We start from the raw sequence: 26,212 nt of genomic DNA, 5'->3' as shown, positions 1-26,212 counted from the left end.
GTAGAAAAACGTACCCAACTCTTCCCAAACCATCACAGCACCTATTTCACTTCATTCCCAATTCTCAAAATCCAAGCCACAGCACAACCTCCTCCAACCCCGTTTCCATTCTGCCCCCTCCCCCATCGTAACCTCTCGCCCATCAATACCAGCACACTACGATCCAACATATCTCACGATCTCGTCAAACGCCGCCGATAGAGGCCCATCACTCGTCTTCCCTCCGCACAACAAACCAGTCGAGCTTACCGCGCCGTCGGAGCGGGTACCTCTCGCCGTCCATGTACGGATTATCCCGACGGTGTTTGTACATCTCGTCCCTTTGTGGCCTGTTGTCCAAGCTGTAATGTCTGGCCTGGTTGTCGATGGTTTGGGTGTTTTCGACGTTGTTACTGTTCTGGAGGTGTGTGTCTTTTGAGGTGTCTGCAAGGGAGAGGGGAATAGAGAGGATGAGGAGTGTGAGGAGCTTCATTTTGATTATGGAGTACTTGAGGATGAAGATGGATGTAGTATGATTCGAGTAGTTGGTTGGCAAGGAAGAGGATGGGTTTAATATTTAGAGGGTTGATTAGGACTGCCGGATTTTCATGCATATATTTCTTTCTCAGACTGTTTCAGGCCCCCTTCGTTCAATGGGCTAGGTTGATGATAAGAGTCGTAGTAGATATTGCAACCCGCTGTGCAGACCACTGATGGAAGTAGAGGTGGAATGCAAGAGCAAGGTGCTGTTTTAGAAACACGAGCTGAGGTCCATCATGCAGGTTTGATATGGTTCAGCCATCATCAATACAACATCTAACAGGATATATTTGTCCAGTATTACAGCAAACGTTCAACATATCAGCCACATAATGACTCTTGAACAATTCTCTTCACGGCATGGTTAAAGTAGACTCCTCTCATAGGAATGGACACACTACATCACCAGCAATGGAAGAGTTAAAGAGTAAGGGATCCATACGAAACTAGCACAACCAACTGAGACGCAACATACCAGCTTCAATCCTATTAAACTTCCTCGACCGGGTCGAAAGTTATCCCAGGCGAGCTTTTGAGGGGCACCTCCGCAGACCATAGCTTTATTCACCTCGTCTTATATCATGAGTTCAGTCAACTCGACTTCCTTAACCACGGATACTTATACCAGATCAATTAACATCACCAAATATTAATACCTGTAGCTCAAGGATTCCCCCCATTCTTCGGGACGGCGCAGTAAAACTTACAGCCTGTCTAGGTAAGACATGTTGTCCATCGCTTCGCTTCGTGTTGGAATGGACTCTCCTGTGGGGCTGCAGCCAGGGTTTCGTTTCCCCAGATCTTCAACATCAAGTCCTAGCGCGCAAGCTAATGTAGCCCTCGGCCATCTCAGATCCCTTGGCGGCCGGATCATCGACCGGAAAGCTACTACCATGAGATAGGGTTCTCGATCCTGCAGAAGCTCGGTCCGAAGGATGATGCTGCGGACCCCTCGAATCTCATTTCAAGTTGGTAGTGCTGGACAAACAGACATACATTGGGTCGACTGAGTTCAAGAGAAGTCATATTGTAGCAAGCTTTCAACAAGACGTAAATACATTCAAAGCCCAGAAAAATGCGCAGTCTGTGCTCGAACTACTTGAAAATGCCCATGTTGCATCAGACACTCGCATAAATTCGAATTGCAAAATAAAGGATCGCCTCAAATTGGTAAGACACTCTCCAAGTCTCATCTCCGTCATTAGCATGCTGCCCAAGTCAAAGACTGGCCAATATCCTTTCCAAACATTCACACCTCAGGTAGCTTTTAGAGATCATGACAAAAAGTCCAGATAGGTTGCTGTAGTGGAATAAGCACGCCGTACCAACGTGTGCAGAAAATTCGCCGCCGATTGCCCGCGACAAGTAAACAAGCCGCGCAATGTTGCAATCAACCCAGACAAAGGCTAAGCCGAACCTATTTTGATGGACCGAGTTAAAAAGTGAACAACGTCATTACCGAGTTTGCTGTAAAATATAAAAGTATTGTGCATCCAAGTGGCCCCATACACGCCGCATACACCACCGAATGCTTGTGGTTATGGCGAAGAAGATGATCCTTCCCAAATCCACAGTGAAGTCAGGATGACGCCGTTTTTTTGGAACCCCTAAATACCGTCCAACCAAAACGCCCAGGATGTAAGCCTCTCGGCTCGGATATAATTTGTGTTGCATATCTCCCATGATACAAAAGACGAATGTGGTGCAGGCAAAGCATTGCATGCAGCCCTTTGTGCACTCAGTTGGGCGGCTATAAAAGGTCATCCGAGCCGCTGGCGACGCTTTGCTCCATGGCGAAAATAATAGACTGTTCCGAGAACACAGGCCCTTGCCCGTCGCAACGAGCACAAGACTTCAACCGCTCGCTGACATCGCCAACATCCACCATGCCTCGTTTGTAAAGATCATGGTTGATAATGAAGTCCCAGGTTGCCCCTGCAGCAAGTAAACGCTCCCCGTCATCAGAAGTGACAATACGGTGTGAAGGAAACTTGTTTTGATGACCCTGAAGGACGTTGGAATAAAAGTCGGTGGGATTATATTTCATGGGACCCGTGGTTGTCGGTTCAGGAGAGTGCGAGCTGCCATTCCCGTTGCTAGATGAGGTAGCTCTTAAAATCTCGTTTTCGGTCGAAATCTTTTGCAAGTCTCTTTTCAATCGTTCGTTTTCTACGGAAGCTTGCTGTTGTGCCGCCTCCATGTGTGCAAGTTTGGCCTCGAGGTCCTTCACATGCTTCTCCTTTCGTTCACGAAATGCACGTTGCCTGGAATGGACATGTCAGTGTGTTGTTCTTCCCTTTGGCCGGATGATCCGCCCGCTCGTTGGGGGGTTGTCAAAAGCTGCGTCAAGACTCACGCTGCACGGTTCTGCGCTTTGCGTCGGGATTGGGCTGGTGTCAGCGATTCATCGTCATCACTACCAGCTCGGAGCTGGCCGTCGTCGACACCTTCAGTCTTGGGCGCCGACAGCGCACCGTTAAGATGGCCATTTGTGCCGGGAGCTTGATGATGAAGCTGTGACGTCGACTGTTGACTTCCAAACGCTGCAGGGTTTGGCGGAGTCGGGGGTCCAGGGAAGCCAGGGGTTTGGTGTTGGGACGGGTTGTGGAAGCTCTGATTATAGTCGTAGCCTTGGAACTGGTCGGTGTTATGAATGCCGTCGAAACCCTCCTACAATAGGCACATTCCGTTAGTATTGAGTTTCCCAAGGTACCATAACCGTATATTGATGCTTCGAGTGTAGCAAGTGTAGCAACAGTCGGTCTTGCGAGAGGGGTAAGTTGGTTGCGCTCAAATTACAGCAACATCGTGACAATGACGTGTAAAATTCAGATGGGTATAGGAAATGGTGGGGCGGGCAGAGAGATAGCAGGAGAATGGGAAAGGAGCTTGACGAGTCACGGCACATGCACAACGCGGCTTGTTGCAGGCTCAGAAAATCGAAGAGATGTCTGGTTTACTAACTGGAGGAGAGGTAGTGTTGAAGTCGTCGGAGCCAGCAGAGTGCGAGTTGGACGGCGTCAGAGGCGGGATGTTCATGAAAGCCTGGTATTGCGGCTGGCCACCAGCAAACTGGTACTGCGACGTGAAGTCCATAGCGATCTATGACTGTAGAACAGACGGCCGAGGACTGAGATGACTGACTGACTGACGAAGAAGCTGTGCGATGTTGGAGACGACCAACTGGGAAGACGAAAGACGGAGGCCGGAGTGACGGGTCTTGTCGGAGTTGGACAAGATGGTGAACGTAATGCGGGCAGGCAAGGAGGGCACGACACGGCACGAGGAGAGGATAGGACGACTGGAGGCGGAAGAAGTCCACGTCGGAGGAGTCTTGGTCTTGGCTTGGGGTGATAGAAGAAGATCAGATGGGAGCAAAAGGCGGGCTGAAGTAAGTAATATTAAGTTATTACGTGTGGTGGGCGGTTGACGACAAGGACACGGAGCTTGCTCGAGCCTGGTGGTGGCGGCGGCGTCAACAGTGTCGATACGGAGTACTTAAGTACGGGGGAAGAACATGCGGAAGAAGCGAGACGTTGGGTCTAGCATTGGTGGAAGGGTGACGACGGTTGCGCCGGGATGGAAGGCTCCATGTACTGCAGACGTACTGGAGCAACCAGATCAGACTGGACTTGACCAGACTGGACCTCTGGCCCAGGGAGCGCTGCAGTTCTGTCTGGTCTGGTTCAATGTTCGTCTCGGCGATTGACTCGATTGACTCGATTGACAGGACTGGAGCCTGGCAGTTTGACTTCAATGTTGCCCTCAATACCAGACTCCTCAGCACCACTCGACGGTAGCGCTAACGCTTAACAGAAAACAGCCTGGGTCGACTTGACCCAACCCAACCAACATCTGAACTATAATTCAGCGCATCCCAGGCTAGTGTCCACCTCAGATTGCCAGACTGAAGTTGACTGGATTTGACTCCTCCGCGGCGTTTGGTCCCCTGCAGATGCCATCAACAGCCACCAGGCTTTCAATGTTCTGGTTTGTTCTGCGACAGTTGACCAGACTCAATTCTGTTAGGGCTTCCATGTTGGTAGGCATTGTGCCAGACATTGGACCATTGAACCCCATCGTCCACGCCCGAAGTCACTTGAACCATGCATGACATTGTTGGCGGGACCTAAGCACCTAAGCCCATATCGCATGGTGCTTTGTTCACAAGGACCGGTTGACTCCTCCACGCATCTGACGTCTGGCGTGGTATATCCTCGTGCTCCCGCCTGTTCGACTGTCCACTGTCGGGCTGGGCCACTGGACATGACATATTCGTTGACTTGACGCTGATAACTTCAATGTCTGAAGGGCGGAGTGGTCCATGATGCGTCTGGTGTTGCCCAGATGGCGTACACCTTTATGCGCTTTTGAAACCAGACGCAGACCTGTGCACATTGATGTGTGCGGTCAAGGTCCTGCATGCTGTAGCTGCATTGTAGCGCATGTGGCGCTCGTCAGAGGGTTTGTGGCGACTTGACATTTGATGCAAGTGTGGATGGTCATGGATTGACGATTCAGCCATCAATCAATCTGGAGGGGGCGAAGAATCAAACAAGACATCAAACAAGACATCAAATGGAACCATCAAATGGAACCTGTACACACGCAACAGAGAGAGAAACTAAAGTATGGACCCTCATGCCTCACATCATGCACCAACATTGAACAGACGCTTGGCGCCCACCAGACCATTTGAGCCAGAACCCCTCTTGCCCCTCCATCTCTGTGCATGTAAAGTCAAGTGCGACCGGACTAGTCCAGGTGCCTGGCAGTTGCCGACGACTTCAACAGCCTCTCCACCCGTCAAGTCCGTCCTAGTGCTGGTCTGGTCCCTCCTTCCCACCTAAAGTACCAAACCATGTCTCGAAATAGTACCAACACTGAACCTTGACCTCTTCTACTTAAGTACTTCAGTCTGTTATTCCCACCTTGCCTGCTTTGCCTGCAAACTACTCCGGCCCATCTCGCCAAATGCCTCCCCACCGGTTCTGTTGGTCCATCACACTATGAACCATGCAGCCTCAACTGAATCATACCCTCGACTTCACTCCCAACATGGAGCATCATCCTCCATGAGTTCGCATCTGTGTTTCACAAGACTAACATCGTGTAGAATTGACTGAGCCCCCAGCTCAGCGCAGGGACACATAACACTTACAAAGAAGGAGGGGCCACTGTCAGCCGCATCTTGTTCTACTCAAGTACTAGACCAGCTCTTGGCATTTGCTGCCTTGCCCCCATTCAGTGTCCAATATCGAGTTGCTTGCCTCGTCTGAGAAGAGGAAAAGATTCTCACAGCATCATGACCATTTGATTAAACCTGGGAGCAAGCTTGGAACCAGAGGTCTGTTTTTCGATCTCGCCAAAACGCCGTCAGTCTTGTTCCGGCCGAAGCGCAAGGACGAAATGATGATAACACACCAATTTGACTGCCGGCTCGTGCCCATCATGGTCTCGGCGCCCAAGCCGTTGGCCATGGTGGAGAGAGCCACAGAATTCTCGGCAGCCACTCCGCGGGCAAATCAAATGGGCTGCTTGGTTGAAAAGAAGGCTGGCCACTCTAGCCGCTCCACTCACCCGACGGCACAAGACTATTGTGGTGAGATGGGAGCGCCTATTGCCCAATGCTTGATGCTCGGCCAAGATGCGTCTGGTGGCTCTACTCAGTAAGATGGGTTGTTTTTACAATAGTCACTCCGCGACTTCCAGCTATTGACGCCGCTTGAAAAATGAATTGAAGGCGCTTTGCGATCCGCCATATCAAGCAGTTTTCCATGATCGTCGATGAGAGCAGCCCGGAGCGCCATGCTACATATTTAAATCCGTATTGTGTGCCGAGTATTCAATATCGAGGACTGGAAAATTGGCACTGTGCCAACGTCCGAGAATCTTCCATTCAACTGACATTGTCAATAGTTTCTCGGGTCTTGTGCGACACAGAGTGGGCAGGCTCTGGCCAATCCAGAGCCAATGTGCACACTGTATCGTAAGCTTTCCTAACATCGCCAGGAACATCAGCGATGTGCTGCATTTGAATCCTGCTGTGCTGTATCACTGGTCCCAAACTGGCCAAGAAACGAATCTGAGTGTCTTGTGCCGATCATCTTCGAGACCCTGACAATAAGTCCTAGTTGTTGCCTTTCGACGTTCTGTCAACGACAACTTCCGTCTGCCCAAGCACAACCGGCGGAGAAGCAGACCTGCGGTGTTCGCTGGTTGAGTTGTTGTTGGTTGGGCATCGGCTTATTCCACCAGACTTCAACAACTACCCGGTCAGACCGCGCGCGGGATGCAAAAGTCTCACAACTAGTTCATTAACTGTTGCCACTCGCGACCTGTTAGCAGCACGATAATGGATGTCTGTGTTCTGTCTAACTCCCAATGCGATTTGGTTTGTGCAACCAGTACTACCAAGCTCGGAACATAGCCTCTCGACTACGACGTTGTCACCTTGTCAAGTTCCTGGAGGGGTCCGTCGAAGCTCCATGTCTTGGTTTGGGGCCTATTACGGAGTATCTTTTTGATTCCTCCGGGGTTGAAAAGCCACCTAGCTCCACCTTGCGGCCTTGCCTGCACAGAATTGGAATCAGCCCCGATTCCTGTCTCACCGCACAAACCTAACATCTTACATGGCTATACTATTTCGGATTTCAAGCGACGCCCGATTCCAGTTAATTCCGTTGTCATCGCGGAACTATGTGCCTGTTGCTCTGTGTCCGTCCTGTAGCTGACTGCTTTGGTGCTCCCTTCTCGCTTATCCTGGCTGTGCTGAAGATGGAAGTGTTTGGCCTTGGACCTGTTAGGCTTGACCTTTGAACGCTCTCGACCGCCCACGTGCTTTCTGGGCGTTGCCAACCTTGGTAATGGGGGATCTTTTGATCACTTCGAATTTGTGACGGTGAGATACGCTACCAGGCGTTCCGTCACCCATGTTTGCCCCCCGATACAGGGATCTAGAGCAGGCCTTCCAAGCCCCTGGTGTTTGGCTGTCTTCTTGTCTGGAAAGGACTGCTCAGTCGTACGCAGCTGTGACCATTGGCTTCAAACACGAGCTACTGGGGCATCTGTAGGGGCACATTCATGAACCAAAAAGCTGCCATCATTTCCTCTGTTATCTTGCTTTCTACCTAATAAGTCTTTTTGCTACCTTATAAAACTTTATCCGGGCTTTTGATTGCCATGTACATGCATCCACTTGCTTACACCTCTCTGGATATGCATCGATATATTCCCCCCTTCTCCTGATTGCACCGCTTACGGCATCAGTCTCTTAGGAGTACGAGGATAATAGCTTGCCAAGTGCACGCTAGGCAAGTTCAGATACCAAGCGACGACGCGGTCAAGGCCAATGCCACCGCCACCGTGAGGAGGCACACCGGCACTTCTAAAGACGTCGACGTACTCCTTGATGCCAGAGCTAGTGGGATCAACACCCTTCTTGCGGATACGGGCTTCCAACACATCGGCCAAGTGGATACGCTGGCCGCCAGACAAGATCTCCTGGCCACGCATGAAAAAGTCAAAGGCATTTGTGACCTTGGGATTCTCAGGGTCTTCAATAGCATAGAAAGGTCGTGCGCCCTCGGGGAACTTGTCGAGAACGTAAAAGTCGGTGTTGTACTTTTGGCGGATCAGGGCACCTAGTGCCTTTTCCTGTGGTGTTGACATGTCCTCGTCATCGGAAACATTGCGATACTCCTCAGGACCCTCAGCACGAAGCAGAGCCTGGCCCTCAGCAAAGGTAAGGCGAACCTCCTTTCCGGGTTCGGGCAGGAGGAATTCTTCTGAAGGATAGATGGTTCGGATCAGGGCGATTTGGTCTGCGCAACGGGTGGCGAGACCGCGGAAGATGTAGAGAAGGACCTGCTCGAGCATGTGACGGACCTCGACATAGTCGTCTTCGATTTCCATTTCCAAGTCGAGACCAGTGAACTGAATTGTGATGTTAGAAAATCAACCCAAAAAAATTTGCTTCTCTACTCAACAAGGGAGACAATCACAGGACCATGCTACGGGAACAGGGGCACAAACCTCAGTCATGTGTCTAGGCGTATTAGAGTTTTCAGCACGGAAAACAGGTCCGATGCAGTACACGCGCTTCCTTCCGCCAGCAATCTCAAACTGCTTATAGAACTGGGGAGACTGCGCAAGGTAGGCCTGCTTCTCGAAGTAATTCATACCAAAGACATTGGAACCTCCCTCGGAAGCAGCACCAATAAGGCACGGTGGCTCGAATTGGTTGAACCCTTGAGAGTCGAGATATTCAGCAAACAACTTGCGAGTAGCCATGCGCACATCAGCAATAGCCTGCTGAACAGGGGCACGCTTATGCATAGCCGGATTGTTCAAGTGTGTCGCCATACTGGCGCTGGGCACATTATCAATGGACGTAGCCTCAACAGCCTTGCGTGCCTCCTCAACAGAGACATCAGCACCAGCGTCCTCATCGTCAAAGTTGGTAACAGCCTTGTTCGCGACAACCAGTCCCATGCCCAGGACCTCTGGGCCCGGCGCAATGCAGTAGCACTTCTTGATATGCAGCTCGTAGTTGGCGACGCGCACGCTCTTGACCGGCTCGAGGGGCTTCTCGATGGTTCCCTCAATCAAGACGAAGCTCTCGATGTTCAACCCCCCAATCCACTTGACCATTTGTTTGGAAACGGGTTTTCCCTCGGCGCTCGCGGCCACAACACCCTGAATAGCCCAGTTTCTCTCCTCGCGCAGCTCGATGAACGCCATCTTCGCGCCCTGCATTCGTGCATTCTGGATCCAGCCCCGAATCTTGATCGTCTTGCCGAGATGCTCGTCCCCCACATTCTTCAAGTTGACCCTCTCGGCATCAACTTTTGTCTGCGGCGTGACAGCGCCATAGTTCTCCGTAGCCAAATCCTCGGTGTTTCCTGCCGCGGCCTTGGCAGCAGCTTGCTTCGCCTGGTGCTCTGCCGCACGACGAGCCTTTTCAGCTTCCTTCTTTGCCTTTGCCTCCGCCTTCTTGAGGGCCTTCTTGGAGGGTCCGGCCTCGCCTTCTTCGCCCTCGCCAGCAGCAGCTAGCTTGGGCTCTTCGGGCTGCGAAGTTGGCGGCGTGGGGTCAGCCATGGTTTCGGTTTACCGCTGTTGCAAAGAGAAAGACTCGAGTTCGTATGTCGAGGATGGGAATTCGAGCGGTCGGTTTCAATTGCGCTTCGTACGGTTGCGCTGTCGTCGTTTGTTCAATTGTTATACGTTCGAGGAGGGGCGAGGTGACTCTTTTGACGTCTGGTTGAATAAATTTCTATCTTGCCGCGAGAATCGGACAGGGCAACGAGTCACCCCTCCTTCGTTCCTTCTTGTGTCCTTGGCGGGGCATCCCGCTATGTGTCACCCCGCTATGACGGTGGTCTGGGAACTGCATCGATGGAAGGTGCTACTAGCCTTTTTTGGGTCCTCGCGCCTTCTGTGGGCATGTAACATTACTTTTATATGGAGTTGATGTGATTCATACTCATTTGTCAATGGCAGTGATTTTATAGTTATATATGTTTTTCACAAAAGATTTGTGTCTTGGGGGAAATGGATCGTACATGTTTGTTTTGGATCACCTGCCTTGATAGATAGATAGCTACTTATGCCTCTACCGTCGTCTCCAGAAGTCGTCTTTATGACATGTACACTAGCATTCATTACCAATAGTAAAACATCGCTGGCCAAAGGGATATCATACAGCTATCCGGAAACTTAAACATAAACATCCAACACGGAATCTTACATCTACCAGAAACCACAACACGACCTTCCACCCGACACAACCATCATCACATCCCACAAACACATCATTACAGTGAGAAAAACTCAATTAATTACCACTTATCCGCCCAAAGGGCAAGTTATACGTCTATCACCCACCCCATCCGAGCAAGTGCCATAAAAAAAGGGCACACAATCCCCAATGACTCAAAAATCCAGCGTCGTCCTCTAGCCCCTGGAACAAAATGTAATTCCAACCCTCAACGGATCCATGCTATAAGGAGAGCGAAATAATGCTAGACTCGATAGAAAAACGAGATGGGAGGAAGAAAAAGGAATAGAAAGGGAATGGGACAATGGGGTATATCATAGTGAATTAGACCGGAGTAAGTACTTTTTCGGAGCATATGAGGGCTTCTAGCCAAAGTGTAGTGCCTCCGTCTTGTCGCACGTAAACAGGTTGATGTGGTGGTCGCCGCGGGCTGCACAGCCGAGGATAGGTCGGTGTGGATGGAAGGCCGTGGCTGAGATGGGAGCCCCTCTGTTTTGCTGAAGGAAACTGGAGTAGGGCTCGAGGCGGGAAAGCTCGTTGCCTTGGAGGTTGAATACTTTGACTGTGTGTTGGGACGTGCCTCTGTGAGTGGATGTTAGTATTTAATGTGTAGAGATAGATAGTTGGTGCTGGATGACTCACACTGCAAAGACGGGCAGATGCTCATGCGTACTGGCTGTCCGCAATGTGTCCCGGGTTGTCTGGAAAGAGTGCAATGGTCTATCCATCCGGATATCCCACACCTTCACCTTACCGTTGCGGCTGGCACTCACCAGTTCGCGCTGGCCGCCTCGCTGCATGTGCACGCTCTTGATCCACTGTCTGTCGGATTCGTCCTTCCACTTGCGTACCATGGAGTCCTGCGGACGCTGTCTTGTGTCGAACACGCGGACCGCGCCGTCTCCAAAGCCAGCAACAAATATGTTACCAGTCATTTGGTCTGATGTTAGGGATGTGACACACGAGCCTGATCTCGCGGGTATGTCCATGACACAGGTTTCGTGCGCTGCGTACCACACACGAATCACCCTTACATCTCCGGCCACAAGGACTCGGCCCGTTACTTGTTGCCAGTCAAACACCATGCCTGAGTTGACATTGCTGGGGACCATGTGTGTCAGCGCCCGCCAGGACGTTGCCAGCTCAATATCCCTATCCGAGTCGTAATTGCGATACACCCGAATCACACCGTCTGAAGATCCTGTCAGCAAGAATGCCTGGTCATCCTCGTTGATGAACTTCATGTCGCTGATTTTGGATCCCTGCGGGTTTCCGTTTGAAAATCGGCTCAAACGACCCTGCTTCTTCCAATCCCACACGTAAACGGTGTTGCCATCGTCCGATACAGCCAAGTGATCCTCATACTGATGGAACGTCATCTTGGCAGGCTGAGCACCATTATTCACCATTCCCAGCTGATTGTTCCACTTGTGAGTACCGGCAATTTGCTTCAGCGGTTGGGTCTCCCGTAGCATGTTCTCGTTGCGAGCTCGTCTCCACAGACGCTCATTGTACTCGGTGCTGCCAGGTTCATCTGCTTCACTGGGTTTCATTTGTGGCTCACGGAAATACTCAATGGACCACTCGAGGAACCTGCTCTTCAGCGGCATGCTAGGGGCCTTGGTCAGGTCCCTCTCCTCATATCCTCCCGTCATTGGCTCGCGCGCAACATTGTATGAGGCTGTTGCTGAGCCATAGTCACTTTGTTCAGGGGGTGCGGTCATCTGGTCCGGTGCAAATTTTGCTGATGGTGATCGAGGCGGTATTGGACTTGCCGGTGTACTTGGACGCGACCTGTCTTCGCTTCCTATGAACGACTGGAAGAGCAAACTCGCAGTCCTGCGCAAAATACCAGGCGAGGGAAGGGGCGGTGTTGCCGGCCCACCCATCAGGTTGGACTTTTGAGCGGCATTGGCGGCGTTTTTCTGAATAGCTACTTGCCTTGCTCGTGTCTGAATCTCTCGCATCAACCCTTGAGCCGCTTCACCAACGGTGGAGTTTATCAAGGCATTGTGTACATAGTCAACAATGATGGTGGCCTCGCGTTGAACCTCAGGATGCGGGTCAACGCTGAGAATAAGCGCATGCTTCCAACACGCCATGTAGACGGTATTGTGTGAGAGCCCCTGGGCCATGGGTTTGATTGTTCCGTCTTTATTCCGATTCTCTCGTCTGGCATAGTGCAGCCCCATCTTGTGATCCTGCCCGTCGTCCTGAGGTGGGTACATTAAATATTCCTTTTCTTCCTGGAGTTGTTCATACGCTGCGACAAGGAACTTGCTCTCGAAGCGATTCATGAAATGAGACAGGAAGACAAGAAATTCTTTTCGGACCATCGGGCTACCATCTGTGCCCATCTCTAAGATGGTCCAAGCAATAGACTCTTCGATGCGAGCCACTTCTTCGGTCAAGTCTGGGATTCCCAAAAAGGTAGTCATCGCGTGAATCATTGCAGCGCGGACCTCGCAGCAGGGATCTCTCATCAGATACGCCAGTTTAACATAGGCATTTTCTCTAATGCCTCTCCATTTCGCCTCGGGTAGGTCTTGCCACAGCTGGCTAATGCACAAGCATGCCCATTGCCGAAGGAGGGGGTTGCCTTCATTTTGCAAATGAGACAAGCAATAGGACATGATATCCGTCTGGTTGCAAACCATCTGGCCGTTCTTATAATCCTTGCAGAGCATCGCAAGGATGAAAGCGCACATGGCTTTATGCTCATCGCTGTCCACCACGGGGAGACCCTCGGAGGGCTTCAGGATCTGGGCGAAGTAGCTGTATCCGCTGTCCTTGATAAGGTCCTGCTGGCACGAGATGTCTACCGCAATCAGTCTTGCCCAGATGAAGACCATGACAGGTTTTAATTCAGCCGCAGCAGACTGTAGGAGCTTCAAGACGTAGGGGAATATTCCGATACTGAGTGCTAGTTGAACCGACCAAGGGCCGAGATCCAAAAATCTTCCAAGTAGAATGAGAGCTCGCACTCTATGTTGTTGGCTGAGCAGAACTTGCAGGACCACAGGTAGCTGATCAGGAGGTTTCTGCGCCATGGCATCACCTCTGGTCAAATACACGTCAAAGGCTGTCAGCTGCTCCGTGAAGAAGGTAGAATTTTGGTACTCGTAGTCGATGCCCTCACTCTCCTTTCTTTCCAGCATAGGGAGCTGTGCCAAAGCCATGTCAACGGCTAGATCCCAGGTCTCCCAGAGAGGATGTTGGTGTGTGTCCGGTAGAGCAGGGTACGATTGGGGATGACAGCCATAAACAGTCATGACTCTTTGGGCTAGAAGGAAGTTCCTGAACAGCGCAGCAACCATGAGATCTTGGCGAAAGAATTTCCGGAATAAATCTCGAGGTAGCGTCGTCCAAGCGATGCTGTCTGTAATTGCAGTAAAGATCCAGTTCAGCTCGCCGAGCGGAGTCCGTCTCTCTTGAAGACGGCCGGGCAGTTGCTTCGCACGTTCTGGAGTAAGGTTCGTCTTGAGGGGATTTTGGAGGACGAAAAACCACAGCGCCATCTCGATGGGTGTTGTTAAGCATGCTGTAAATAGATCTGCTGGCAGCTGCGGATTCGTAGGGAGGTTTTCCTTGACCGCACAGGCAGCAAGGTGAATATAAGGGCGGAAGCTCGTCTTTTCATAATGAGGATCCCTTTCCGCGGCTTCATCTTCTTCCTCTTCATGCTTCTCGACAAAACGATGATAGTTATTTAAGATGTTGCCAGCTTCCGAGCAATCCCACACGAAGATGGTCGGGGCCTGCAACCATTGTTGTAAGTCGTATAAGGAGACAGGAATGTACTGGGTATATGTCTTGTTAAATACCCAAATCTCGCCGGATGCGGTGGGTTTCGGTACGCCATGGCCATTGTAGTGCAACAGCACTCGCTCATCCTTGGCATTTCGTCGTAAAGACACGCAAAACTTCTTGGTTTCCTCAACTGACGGATCCAGGTACTGTTTATATCGAGCACGGATAGCCAGTGTTTCGTACTGTGCCTGTAAAGCCTTCCCAATGTTCTCCAACGCCTTCTGGATGGGGGGAATAGTGGGATCAGTCCAGGCTTCGAGTTTTGCTCCGGGAGTCGTCTTGAGCTGGTCAGGAGGCTCGACTCCAATATTCAGACATACGGCAAGGGCAGCAGACACAGTCTTAAGTCTGTCCCTTTGCCTCCAATCTTGCAGCTCATATTCTAAGCGTTTCGGTTTTCCGGTTGTCTCGTGGCGTTTATCGGTGAAATACATGTACCAATTCTGAGGCGACATGGTTAGCATAGGAGGCATGGAAGTGCGGTTTTGGCGGAAATCCAATCATCCTCTTGGGCTCTTGCGGGACGAAAGTCCCAGAAGAGAAAGCATTTGCAGCGGATGCAGATTGCTTTGGACTATTTGTTCGCATAGCGGAGGGTATCACAGCCATATACCATGACAGGCACGTGTCTCAACTTGCGCAACTTGGAAAGAGAGCTTGCGCAGCAAGGCATCTGAGGAGAACAGGTGTGGGATAGGGCGGTGAACATACACTTGCTAATTGTGATATGATGTGTTCAGACTGATAGTGGTCCTCGAAGCCATGTCGAGCTCCCCATTCGCGAATATCTTCGTCAGTATCCGAGTCTTCGACAGGGCGTGGTGCAAAGTCGCTCTTGGATCGCAGTAGAGGCGGCTTCACCGGACGTTTCTCTCGATTGTGTTCAAAATCATCTCTGTGTTCGGCAGCTGCAATACCATTCTTTCGACCGGGAGCGCTGGAAGGTCGTATGTTGTCGGCGGTGTCGTTGGAAAGATCATCGTGGTCGGGGCTGCTGTCGCCTTGACCTTGACCGCGGAACCTCGAGGTTGACGTCTCGCCATTGGCGGTTGGGGCGTACGGCAACGACCCGTTCAAGTCGGATCGCAATGTCATGGCCGAAGAGCTTCCATGAGTAACGGCCACGCGAGAATGTTCGTCTTGTCGCGCGGGCGACGACGCTCTGAGATGCGGTTTTACCCAAGCGTCTGGTCGGATGGAGATGGGATATTCGGAGGAGCTTTGGTTGCTCGGTCGTGATTTGGCTGGCTGGGGACTGGGACTTGACTCCAGCCAACATTGGAGGACTGGGACTGGGCGGATCAAATGGGGCGAAGGTGACGGGGCTGGCCTAGCCCTGTACTGAACCAGATTGACTGCACTCAAGTGCTGCACTCTGGACCTGCGGGTGCATGTGCATGTGGCGATGGGGAGCGCCAGGCCGTTTAGGTGTAGCTTTGGTCTGGTGCAAGCAAAGTGCGGAGACGAAGTTGATGTCGAGGTGAAGAGGACTTGTTGAGCAGTAAGCCTCTGTACTGCATGCTCAGGTACCAGTGACTCCACCAGTCAGCCTCAAATGGCTCCATGTCCAGACTCTGTCCATTTCCTCCTGCATGTGCACCTTGGACTACCAACTGGAACTGAGAACTTTGGAACTTGGAGCCTTTAGACCACAATGGCAATAATACGACTTTGTTAGAATGGAAACTTAGATGGAAGCGGCCTCGACTGAGCGCAACTAAAGCAAAAACTACATGCAAATTAAACCACACACTGAGTCCAACGTAATCCAAGTTTAGGCGGCCACTCGCAATATCACTCAACATGTTGGTTGAAAGTATCAAAGCGCAGCCATCAGGTTAGAAAACACGCTTTGTATGGGTTACACGTCCGTAGGCATCGCCGTTATTTACAATGTCCGCATATCAAAAAAAGATGGAATATCTAACCACACCGGACTTGAGTCACAAAGGGAAAAGAGCCATTTGTTTGAGGCTCAACTCAATCTCCCAATGCGCTCCAAGCTGGAACACGAAAGCATCCGCCGCCACCATCGCCTTCGCCCAGGTTTTCAATGCTCGACTCTCCATCGTTTGTTCTCGGAAAGCTCAATTGAAGACTGGTAAGTCAGATGGCAACCCGTTGCATCTCTCCATGCAATCAGCCTTGATCGCTAGACTGGCCACGCAAAGTGTTGCATCCGTTTTACCCGGCTTACATCGAGTTCCCCCAATCGGCATTTCTTTTTTAAACCGTCAAGACTGCTGTTGTCCCCCTCACCGAGTACGAAATGGCGTTCTGTTGCCTGGCCGTGGAAGTTGGCGATTGGCACAGCCGGCACACATCAAATGCCAACGCACATGACAACTTTGGAAGGCTGACTGTTGCGTTGGTTTGTGTCCATGGAGCGGCATCGCCGTACGCCCAACCAAAGAGAGTTTCGTCGACACATCATCACAAGTCATTCCAGGGCATATCTCGGAATTGGTCAATGAAGCGTCCACGTTGAGGGAGCAACACCAGCACTTTGTTACTTACCGATGAATCACATCTTGCTAGAGGAAACATGCACAGTTCAAACTCGGAAGTTTGCTGCAGTCATCAATGTGATAACAACCCTGGAACATGCCCTCAATGTGTGTGGTGGACTCTGTGGAGCAAACAATGCCAGGTAACAAGCTTGCCAAGAAAGACAGCATTCCCCAGACTGAATCACAGGTACTTTACCCAGATGAGTCTGTACGGTCGCACATTAGCTAAGCTCCGCAATTCGCTGTCAAACTAATTTTGCAAAAATCGCAAAATGCACTCAAAGGCAGCAAATAGCCACATTCTTAATTAATAGCACATTCTACAGAAAAAGAGTCATAGTAAATATAGTAACCAGAGGCCCGCAATAAATATACACAACGCTTTTTTGCTCTTAATTGTGGTATATTTTTCCGGCCAGAGGTCTAGTTGCCTATAACCCACCATATATGCACATATGCCTCTGTGCTTACATACTAGGTATATATATGCACCTTTGGCTATACCTTTTGGCCTCTAGCTGTAAAAATACACCACAACTAAGAGCAAAAAAAAGTAGTGTATATTTATTGCGTGCCTCTGGTTACTATATTTACTATGACTCTTTTTCTGTAGAATGTGCTATTAATTGAGAATATAGCTGTTTTTGCTTGTAAAATTAATTTGGCAGCAAATCGCGGAGCTTAGCTAATGTGCCACCGTAGAGTCTGGTCACATACTTGTACCCAAACCAACCAGACAATGCTTCATCAATTACATGTACTGTAATGCTTGCATGTGTGTATTGAAACCTTGGACTGCGGCAGTGAAGTGTCGCGCATGTTTTTAGATTGTCAGATGCGCCTTCCAAGTTGATCTGCAAAAGCAGCAAGAGCCAGGTGACACGTGACGAGAACTTGTTGCCTTTAACGGACTGTCACTCTACTACCTACCTAGGTACGTAGGTAGTATTGCCATTTTGCCAAGGATCTTTCGAGAGTATGTAATACTCCTCGAAAAATGGTAAAAGATTATCCCCCATCAACTATCATTAACGGTCTTTATGCCGCATTGTAGAATATCCCGGCAGCTCGCCGTGCACCACCACCATACCATACCTCTCCGACCGTCGCCCTATCGTATCTTGACGAGATGTCATTGACTTATCTCAATCGCACGAGAAGTTTCATCTTCAAGATCCCGCGGGTTGCTCTTCACCGGTGTAAACCAGGCCATGATTCTTTGGTCCGCGTTGTTTCCTTGCCCGAATTATTCTGCACGTCACCCAGGGGGTGTTCGTTCACAGTTTCATGATATCGATCTCCGAGACAGAAAGCGTCATGGGTGATGCCAAATATAGACCCACTCGCTTGACAAGTACGGGGTAGCTAACCCTTTTCCAGGACCCGGGAAATATCACCAAAATATGACGACGATACGAGAGCCATTTGTCTCTCGTTGCGCACTGCAGTGGTGCATGAGCGTTGATCTTCGTGGTGTGACGGGCAGTTGTCGTCACATCAGACGGATTTGTCGCTCGGACGAGATCTGCGACATGGAGTGGTGGCACTGCCTTTTGCTGTTAAAATTGAATTCATCCAGCACCAGCTCGGCATAGTCGCATGAAAATTGGCAATATCAAGGGCCATATCATGACTTCTTGGTACGAATAATCTCATCAAAGGGTGTGATGCTGTGTGACGGCACTTTCGACAGCCAAGGCACAAGGAACAGCTTGTTCGTCACGAATTCTCTTCATTTCTGGTGATTGTCCCCTGTTTTCTCGAAATAGCGGTCCGTGAATCTTGAGCCAAGTTGGAGTGGCAGACATGGCAAACCAGGGGAATGTATGGAGGACTCCGTAGAGAAAAGTTCGTCTCAGGAAGGAACAGGGTTCATGACGAAGCAACCCGGTTCCCTTCCACTTCCACTTTGTTAGGTTCGCCGTTTACGGAGGGCCTGGCTGAGTGCCGGTGCAAAAGTAGTCGAGACGTTGACTGTTTTGAACAAGATCTTCAACTTTTTTTTTTCTTCCAATTTTCATCATTGACTTCTCCTTGTGCGGCTGAAGTCCGATCATTCAACGTCAATTTGCCGGGGAAAAGGTCTTCAACCCCACGGGTACACAGAAGTCAATGCCTTCAAAAATCGACTGCAATCAAATTATGAGAGGATTCACTTCCCCAGCAAATGATGCAGTTACGGCCTCAGCCACATACTAGTGAGGGGGAACACGTCTGGTCCTCTGCACTCATGACTCCGATGATAGTTACGCTGCATTTTGTGGTGGTATTCGACGGTACTCAACCGTTGCCACATGGCTAATAGCCATGTAGAGGCGTCGATCATGGTCTCGTTGAATAATTATTACCAATCACGTCTACCGTCCGTTATGCGCTTCACCACGCGGTTTCTTGCATCCAAGACCACCAACGGGCTGGTGTCGGAGACATGCATCCTTTATTTTGCCTCATGCTGGTCATAGCTACTGGGTGTCTCCCCTTTTATTCTGTGCGCAACCTGTCTGGTGTGCCTTGCATCCCATCAAAGTAAAGCGACGATCTATGCATGGCGTGCTAAAGAGAAAGAAAAATGCAGTGGTACCCCGTACTGGCGTATGTGGATGCCGGTAAACCCTGGCCAGCCCCTTGATTTCCCGTGGCTTCTCACACCGAGGGTTGGCTCATGATCCCCTGACGAGCAGGCTATCAACAAAAAAAAAACGTGCAGGAAAATGATCAAGGTTGAGCCTCGATTGCCGGGAATGTTGGTTCGCGAGTTAAATGAGATGAACGCAAACCAATAGATGCGGTGGAAGCACCAGCCCAACTATCAATCGAGTTGAGCAGTCCTTTTACCCCGTACGTATGTCTGCACATGTGGTTCCTGGGACTTGAGTGTGCTGGAAATTGACTTGACTGGATGGCCAAGAACTCGCCAGACCAGGCTTCACATTGACAAGTTCAAGTTCAAGTTGAGAGTGAACCGGTCCCCACAGCGCCACACGCGCTGCAGTCTGGTTAGTGTCTACCCGCGAGCTCAAAGTGCTCGCAGATGGATTCTAGTTTGATGCCACTGGGGGGTTACCCCCTAAACGAAAAAAAAGTGTGCCCCCATTGGGAAAAAAGAGGTGAAACACATGCTGCCATTGGCCAGGCATGTCGGCAAGCGGGCTGGACCTCAGGCTGGCGGTTGGGTGAAATGGCACTGGCACAATGGAGTGGGGCGGATAGGAGCTTGGGGCTCAAGGGCTCAAGGCTCAATCCAAAAGTTGGCTGGGACCAGGACCAGCGCAGTGCTGAAGCTGGAGAAGGGTCAATCCGGTCGGTCGTGTCTCTATTTTGTTTGTGCTCCTGAAATTTGGGTGCAATCACGTTGCATTACGCTCATCTCGTGGCTCTCGACCCTTCTCCGGCTGCTCTTTGGGTTCAATGTTGTGCTGTTGCTTGTGCCTGTGTTTGTGCCTGGCTACATCATGTTCATACGGACGCCTTGCCTCAGCCCACCTGCAGCCAGTTATCATCTTAACATGCGAGTATGGAGTACTGCAGAGCCACTCGATCATGCTGTGTAGTGCTATTCCTTGTCGCATAATCGGGCGAAACCATGGTTTGCTCAATTCCTCTCTCAAGCAGAGCAGGAGTCTGTCTTTGTTTGACTTATTGATTGACTGTCGAGCTACTCCGTACTCCGTATGCTGAGTTGAGTTGAGCTGAGCTCTTGGGTTTCCCACTTTTGTCCAATGTCTCCAAGTTCCCATTTTAGCTCCATGTCCAGTCCAGTCCGGTCCACTTGAGCAAGTCCTGGCCCTCAGTGCTCCTGCCTTCAGGAACCAAACCAGACCACTAACAACGTTGACCCATCACCACGAGACCTCATGCACCAACCGCCGACCACCAACCACCAACCACCAACCCCCCCAAACTCGGCGCAGTTCTCTGCTTTGGCCATCCAGTCCCCTTTCGCCCATTCAGGTGCACATTTTGCCATCAAAGCTTTCTCCAGGCAAGGCACATCCTTTTGTTCTTCTGCTATTTCGCTCCTTTATAATCACAACCGCCGTCTTCGCGCATATTTTTATGGTATGTTATGTAACTTAATATCCAGATCCAGATCCGTCCTATTCCTACCAGACTAGTAGACCCCCCATTCCCATTCAATGTTCCCCTCGGCCGTTTGGCCAGCCTCCGCCCTTCTCCGTCAAACCCAAGCCCAAGCCCAAGCCCAAGCCTCAGTCAAATCAATCAATCCTCTCGCTCTCTCCCCTGACACGCCCCCTCTGGAATCCCACCCCCAAAAAAGCGGCTGGTCTGGCCAAAAAATCCCATTGACAACCTCCCGACTTCCAAAAGGTTGGCCCACTGGATGCTGACCCAGCCATCTCCAGACTCGAGCGCCGCCGTCCCTTGGCTCCTATCCTATCCGCATCAACGCCCTCGACCAGAAATTGCAGAGTCGCCGCCTTCGACATTTTGGCGCCTGGCCAAAGTGCCTCTCTCCTCCGCGTCCCCCTTCGCTGCGTCCCGGCTCGAGCCTAACGTCCAAACGTCTGGTCGCAGTGCTCCGTTCGAACACCCTGGTTATTTCCGCGACGTTGATCGCATCGTCTGACGAACGAGCAACTGTCGTTCGTTGCGGGAACCTCATTGAACAACTCTATCCGACGCCAACCATCGATACCTCGAACCTCGATTTCGACTCCCTCTCCCTTTCGCCCTAACCTCGCCGGTTGGCCGGTCCCTGGTTGATCATGGCGTTCCTCTTCAAGTCCAAGAAGAGCCAGGATCGCGCATTGTCAAGTCGCGACGGCAACTCTGGCTCGCAGGGATCCATCCAGAGCACCAGTTCTCGCTTGGCCCGCGATGAGAAGAATGCTGCACAACGAGCTACACCCACGGGAAGCTTAAATTCCGTCGACGAAATTGGCACGGGCAGCCCAGAGCAAGCTCGCCGAGGAGGAAGCTTAGAGCAGGTGCAGCCCTCAGATCTAGCCGTAAGTCATGCAACAATACATGTATGCTCTGCTTGTACGGGTTGAAATTGGACTAACAATGGTTTCTTTGTTTTTCCCCCTTGAACAGCTACGAAATGCACCGCCAGTCTCGAATGCCAATGCTGCTCTATATCCGTGGTCGCAAAGGCGGCTAACATATACCCCAAACCACCCGACCCCTTTCCCGCGATATGGCGCTGCCGTAAATGCAACAGCGTCTAAAGAAGGTGACATATACATGATGGGTGGCCTGATTAACAGTTCCACCGTCAAAGGAGACTTGTGGATGATTGAAGCAGGAGGCAATCTAGCCTGCTACCCCCTGGCGACCACAGCTGAAGGTCCCGGTCCCAGGGTCGGTCACGCGAGTTTACTGGTCGGCAATGCTTTTATTGTGTATGGTGGCGATACCAAGATTGAGGAATCTGACGTTTTGGATGAGACGCTTTATTTGCTTAATACATGTAAGCAGATTGAGCTTCTGGCAAACACGATAGACTGGAACTAACGAGCCGCTTAGCAACGAGACACTGGTCTCGCGCCTTGCCAGCTGGTCCCCGGCCTTCAGGGCGATATGGCCACTCGCTCAATATCTTGGGTTCCAAGATTTATATTTTTGGAGGTCAGGTTGAAGGTTACTTCATGAACGACTTGTCTGCCTTTGATCTCAATCAGTTGCAATCCCCCACCAATAGATGGGAAATCCTCTTGCCCGGAGATACGTCCCCAAAGACACCGGCGGCCCGTACAAACCACTCCGTGGTCACTTTCAATGACAAAATGTACCTGTACGTATACCCCGTGTTTGTTCCGCATCTTAAAATAGCCACGAGTACTTACCTGTGTCTCACAGATTTGGTGGAACAAACGGCTTCCAGTGGTTTAACGACGTGTGGTGCTACGATCCAGCTGTGAACAAATGGGCCCAGCTGGACTGCATCGGCTATATTCCTGCACCTCGAGAGGGACACGCTGCGGCTCTGGTGGACGATGTCATGTATGTGTTTGGTGGTCGCACGGAAGAGGGAACCGACTTGGGGGATCTCGCCGCCTTCAGAATATCGTCGCGTCGATGGTACACCTTCCAAAACATGGGGCCATCCCCATCTGCTCGATCGGGTCACAGTATGACCAATGTGGGCAAGTCCATTGTCGTTCTGGGCGGCGAGCCAAGCTCAGCTACCACTACCATCAACGACTTGGGCATCATGTATGTTCTGGATACGACTAAGATTCGATATCCCAACGATAATAGTCAGCAAGGTGCCCAGAGAGCGACCCAAGGAACGAGGCGACCAAGCACCGGCGAAACAGCAACTGCTCCCGGCGCTCGACAACTACCTCCGTCTTCCAATCCCCAAGACGCACGAAAACCGGGCAATGCACCCGTAACCGTGGCCAGTGCAATTCCAACCGCGCCCGTCAACAAACCGACCAACGGGTATACTTCACCACCACCCGGAAGCGTAGAACAACAGAATCCCGGCGCTCCATCCGCTCCTCCTCCAGGCGCTCCTTCGTCCAAACTTCCCAGGGCCGCTGTAACGCCCAGCCCTGCTGGTCCGCCCCCTCAAGGGCCGACGCCTGCTAAGCCTACAGTTGATGCTGCTATTGTTGGACGAGCCCGAGGAGCTTCTGCAGATCGTGCTGGAACATCTGGCTCTCCGCAGACGACAACAGCGCCACAGGTCGCTGCTATCACAGGAGAAGTTGAACCGACAGCTGTTAATGGGCGACGAACGCCAACGCAAGCACCCCCAGTTGCATCGGTGACACGAACCGGATCCAAGAAGGAGTCTTCAGCTGGCGATGCAGGCAAAACCAATCAGAGAGGTCACCGCCAGCTTCAAGGTTCCGTTGATACTGCCACCGAATCTGGCGCTCGGGCTATTCGGCCCTCATCACCGCCCCCCCCTACAAGACAACCGAGCAATCCTCTTTCCCGACGGTCCTCCGGTAGAAACTCCCAAACGGTTGCATTGCTCAAAGAATTGGATTCATCACGAAACAGAAACGCCTGGTATGCTTCCGAGCTGGAGTTGGCGCGAAAGGCTGGCTATGTATCAGCCGCTACCATGGGTCCTCTTGATGCCAAGGCTGCTGAAACTTTTGACGACGAGGATCGGCCACTCATCGAAGCCCTACTGGCTATGAGAACAGAACTTGCCAATGTGCAAAGCGCAGTCGACAAGCAAGCGGTCGTGGCCGCGAAACAAATCGCCGAGGCCGAGAAACAACGAGACGCAGCCATTCAGGAAGCCGTCTATGCCAAAGCCAAACTGGCCGCATATACTGGTGGCAGCTCGTCCAGCACTCCTCAGTTGGATGGCGACCGAGATGAACCGGCGGACCGATCTGGCGAGATGGGCAAGAAACTTGCGGCGGCACTCCACCTTCACAAGGACCTGAAGCATCAGGTAGAGACTCTGCGGTCTGAATTGGTGGCCGAGAAAAATGCCCGCCAGTTGGCTGACGAAACTACATCTACAGCTCAGAAACGTATGGCTGATTTGGAGAGCTACAAGCAACAGACATCTACAGAAGTTGAACGACTCAAGGCAGAATTACATCTCGTGCAACGTGAAGCTCGTGAGCAGTCTGTCTCCTGCGCCGAGGCCGTAGCTGCCTTGGAGATGATCAAGGTGGAAAGGAGCGAGTTTGAATCGAAATACAACGAGGCTGTCGGCTCATCAAAGAACCATGATGAAACATTCGAATCCTTGAGGAGCGCTATCGCCGCCTCCCAGGATGCTAGATCGCACCTGGAGAAGAAGCTTGAAGAAGAACGGGGAGCCCGCGAAAAGATTGAGGAAAAGCTCAACAAGCTCAAATTGGAGCATGAGGCTAGGACGACGGAACTCGTTGCATCAACGCAGCGATTGCGTGATGCGGAAGAGCTGGTTGAGAAGCACTCCAACGAAGCACGAACTCATCGGGAGGCTCTGTTATCTGGCCTCGGCAAGATTACAACCAGAGACTTGGCAAACGGAGGCAATGGCGACAATGAGCGTGCTGTCGCACTGCAGAAACAAGTTGCTACCGCCAATGAACTTGTCAAGAAGTATCAACAAGAGGCCGACGCTGCAGCCGACAAGCTGCGTAGTGCCGAAGAGCGAATCGCAGGCTTGGAGCAGTACCAGGAGCAATCAAGTAGGGAAGGTGTTGCAATAAGAAGACAACTGCAGTCTGCCTTGAGGGAAACGCAGGGCCTGCAGGCCGGCCATACCGATCTTAAGAACAAGCTTGCGGCGCAACAGCTCGAAACCAATGCAATGACTGTTCAGCACAACGCTCTTAAAGATATTTTGGCGGAACGAGGCATCAGCCCTACTGGTGCTGTACGCAGCCGTGGCCTGACGAGCCCCCGAACCAACTCTCCGGAGCAAACTCGCATGCGAGACTTGGAGGTCCAGCTTGCCAACGCCGCCGCCGCGCACGAAGAGAGCAGACAGCAATTCGCATCTCAGCAACAGGAGTCTGAGATGGCATACCGCGAAAAACTTCAACAACTCGAGAGCGACTACCAGTCAGCTGTGCATTATGTGAAGGGAACCGAAAAGATGCTTAAGCAACTTAAAGACCAACTATCTCGTTACAAGACTGAGAATGGACGCCTCAAGCTCGAAATGGAAGAGCTCGAAGGTCGGCTTGAGGGTGAGGGAGAACGATCAGGATCCGCCCCAGCAGACTGGCAAGGGGAACGAGACCTTCTCCAGCAGAGAGTCGGAGTCCTCGAATCTGAGCTCAAGTCCTCAGGGTCCAAGCTGCAGCAGAGCCTCGAGGCGATGAAGAAGGAACTGGCCGACAGCAAGAAGCAGCGTGACGAAGCTCTCAATGGCCTTGACCTGCACAAGAAGGATTTAGAGCAACTTCAATCCGAAAACTCACTTCTTGAACAGCGTGCCAGTGACGCTGAACAAAAGGTGGCGCTGCTACTAGACCAGGTTGAGCACTCAGTTGATAACTATCGACGTCGCAGCCGGCAAATTCCCAACCTGGCTGCGGAAAGCACGAACGGCATGGGCCTAGGCCACACCCGAAACGAGAGCTCCGAGAACGAGAGTGTGTATGGAGGCAACAGTCTGGACGCCAGAAACAGTGCGGCGCTCGATAACCTTGCCAGCGAGCTCGAGACTCTGCGAAGCCACTGGGAAGCTACTAACAAGAACTACCGGCTGAGCACCAACTTTGACTTTGACACTCCAGCCGTCAGCAAAAAGGCAGATGAGGGCCCAACGAATGTTGGACTTAGTGAAAGCCTCGCCGATTGGAGAAAGAGACTCGACACTGAAGACCAGCATGCTGGCAGTGACAAGGCTTAGAAAGAAGCAGCTGCACAGTCAAAAGGAATTCACCGTCCGTGATTTCTGGATATTTGCTACGCATTCACGATAAAGACTATATACCCAGCCCATCGCTACATTTTAGTCTCACAAAAAGCACAAATGGTTTTTTGGCATTCACATGTGTTGTTGTACATTCACCCAACCAAAGAATTTTGTTTGTTTTCTTTTTCTCGTATTTTGCAAATGCACACGAAAATTTGGAAGCTGGAAGCCACAAGGAGTTTGGGAATCTGCGCTTTTTCTTCCTTGCTTTTTACCTTTTTTTTTTTTTTTCTTCTT

At 51.2% G+C, this 26,212-nt stretch overlaps 5 protein-coding genes across 5 annotated transcripts; 1 reads left to right on the top strand and 4 right to left on the bottom strand.

Annotated features, from left to right (window-relative positions):
- Positions 1-208: 208 nt before the first annotated feature.
- VFPPC_15836 (hypothetical protein) lies at positions 209-472 on the bottom strand (the record flags this gene model as incomplete). Its single annotated transcript, XM_018293589.1, has 1 exon — positions 209-472. The coding sequence occupies one exon, from the start codon at positions 470-472 to the stop codon at positions 209-211; it is 264 nt and encodes an 87-aa protein (XP_018145372.1).
- Positions 473-2,269: 1,797 nt separating this feature from the next.
- On the bottom strand, positions 2,270-3,615 carry VFPPC_04752 (bZIP transcription factor (Fcr3); the record flags this gene model as incomplete). The annotated part of the gene is made up of 3 exons (XM_018284051.1): positions 2,270-2,783; positions 2,876-3,189; positions 3,484-3,615. The coding sequence occupies 3 exons, from the start codon at positions 3,613-3,615 to the stop codon at positions 2,270-2,272; spliced, it is 960 nt and encodes a 319-aa protein (XP_018145371.1).
- Positions 3,616-7,776: 4,161 nt separating this feature from the next.
- On the bottom strand, positions 7,777-9,618 carry VFPPC_04750 (aspartate-tRNA ligase; the record flags this gene model as incomplete). Its single annotated transcript, XM_018284050.1, has 2 exons — positions 7,777-8,454; positions 8,554-9,618. The coding sequence occupies 2 exons, from the start codon at positions 9,616-9,618 to the stop codon at positions 7,777-7,779; spliced, it is 1,743 nt and encodes a 580-aa protein (XP_018145370.1).
- A 1,044-nt stretch (positions 9,619-10,662) lies between these two features.
- VFPPC_04749 (WD-repeat protein mip1) lies at positions 10,663-15,202 on the bottom strand (the record flags this gene model as incomplete). Its single annotated transcript, XM_018284049.1, has 3 exons — positions 10,663-10,879; positions 10,940-14,550; positions 14,819-15,202. The coding sequence occupies 3 exons, from the start codon at positions 15,200-15,202 to the stop codon at positions 10,663-10,665; spliced, it is 4,212 nt and encodes a 1,403-aa protein (XP_018145369.1).
- A 6,142-nt stretch (positions 15,203-21,344) lies between these two features.
- VFPPC_04747 (kelch-domain-containing protein) lies at positions 21,345-25,909 on the top strand (the record flags this gene model as incomplete). The annotated part of the gene is made up of 4 exons (XM_018284047.1): positions 21,345-21,587; positions 21,676-22,051; positions 22,108-22,375; positions 22,441-25,909. The coding sequence occupies 4 exons, from the start codon at positions 21,345-21,347 to the stop codon at positions 25,907-25,909; spliced, it is 4,356 nt and encodes a 1,451-aa protein (XP_018145367.1).
- Between the last annotated feature and the right edge of the window lie 303 nt (positions 25,910-26,212).

Source organism: Pochonia chlamydosporia, chromosome 3 (genome assembly GCF_001653235.2).
Source record: "Pochonia chlamydosporia 170 chromosome 3, whole genome shotgun sequence".
Lineage (NCBI taxonomy): Eukaryota > Fungi > Ascomycota > Sordariomycetes > Hypocreales > Clavicipitaceae > Pochonia > Pochonia chlamydosporia.
The sequence above is the reverse complement of the archived record's forward strand: the minus strand, read 5'-3'. Positions and strand labels throughout refer to the sequence as shown.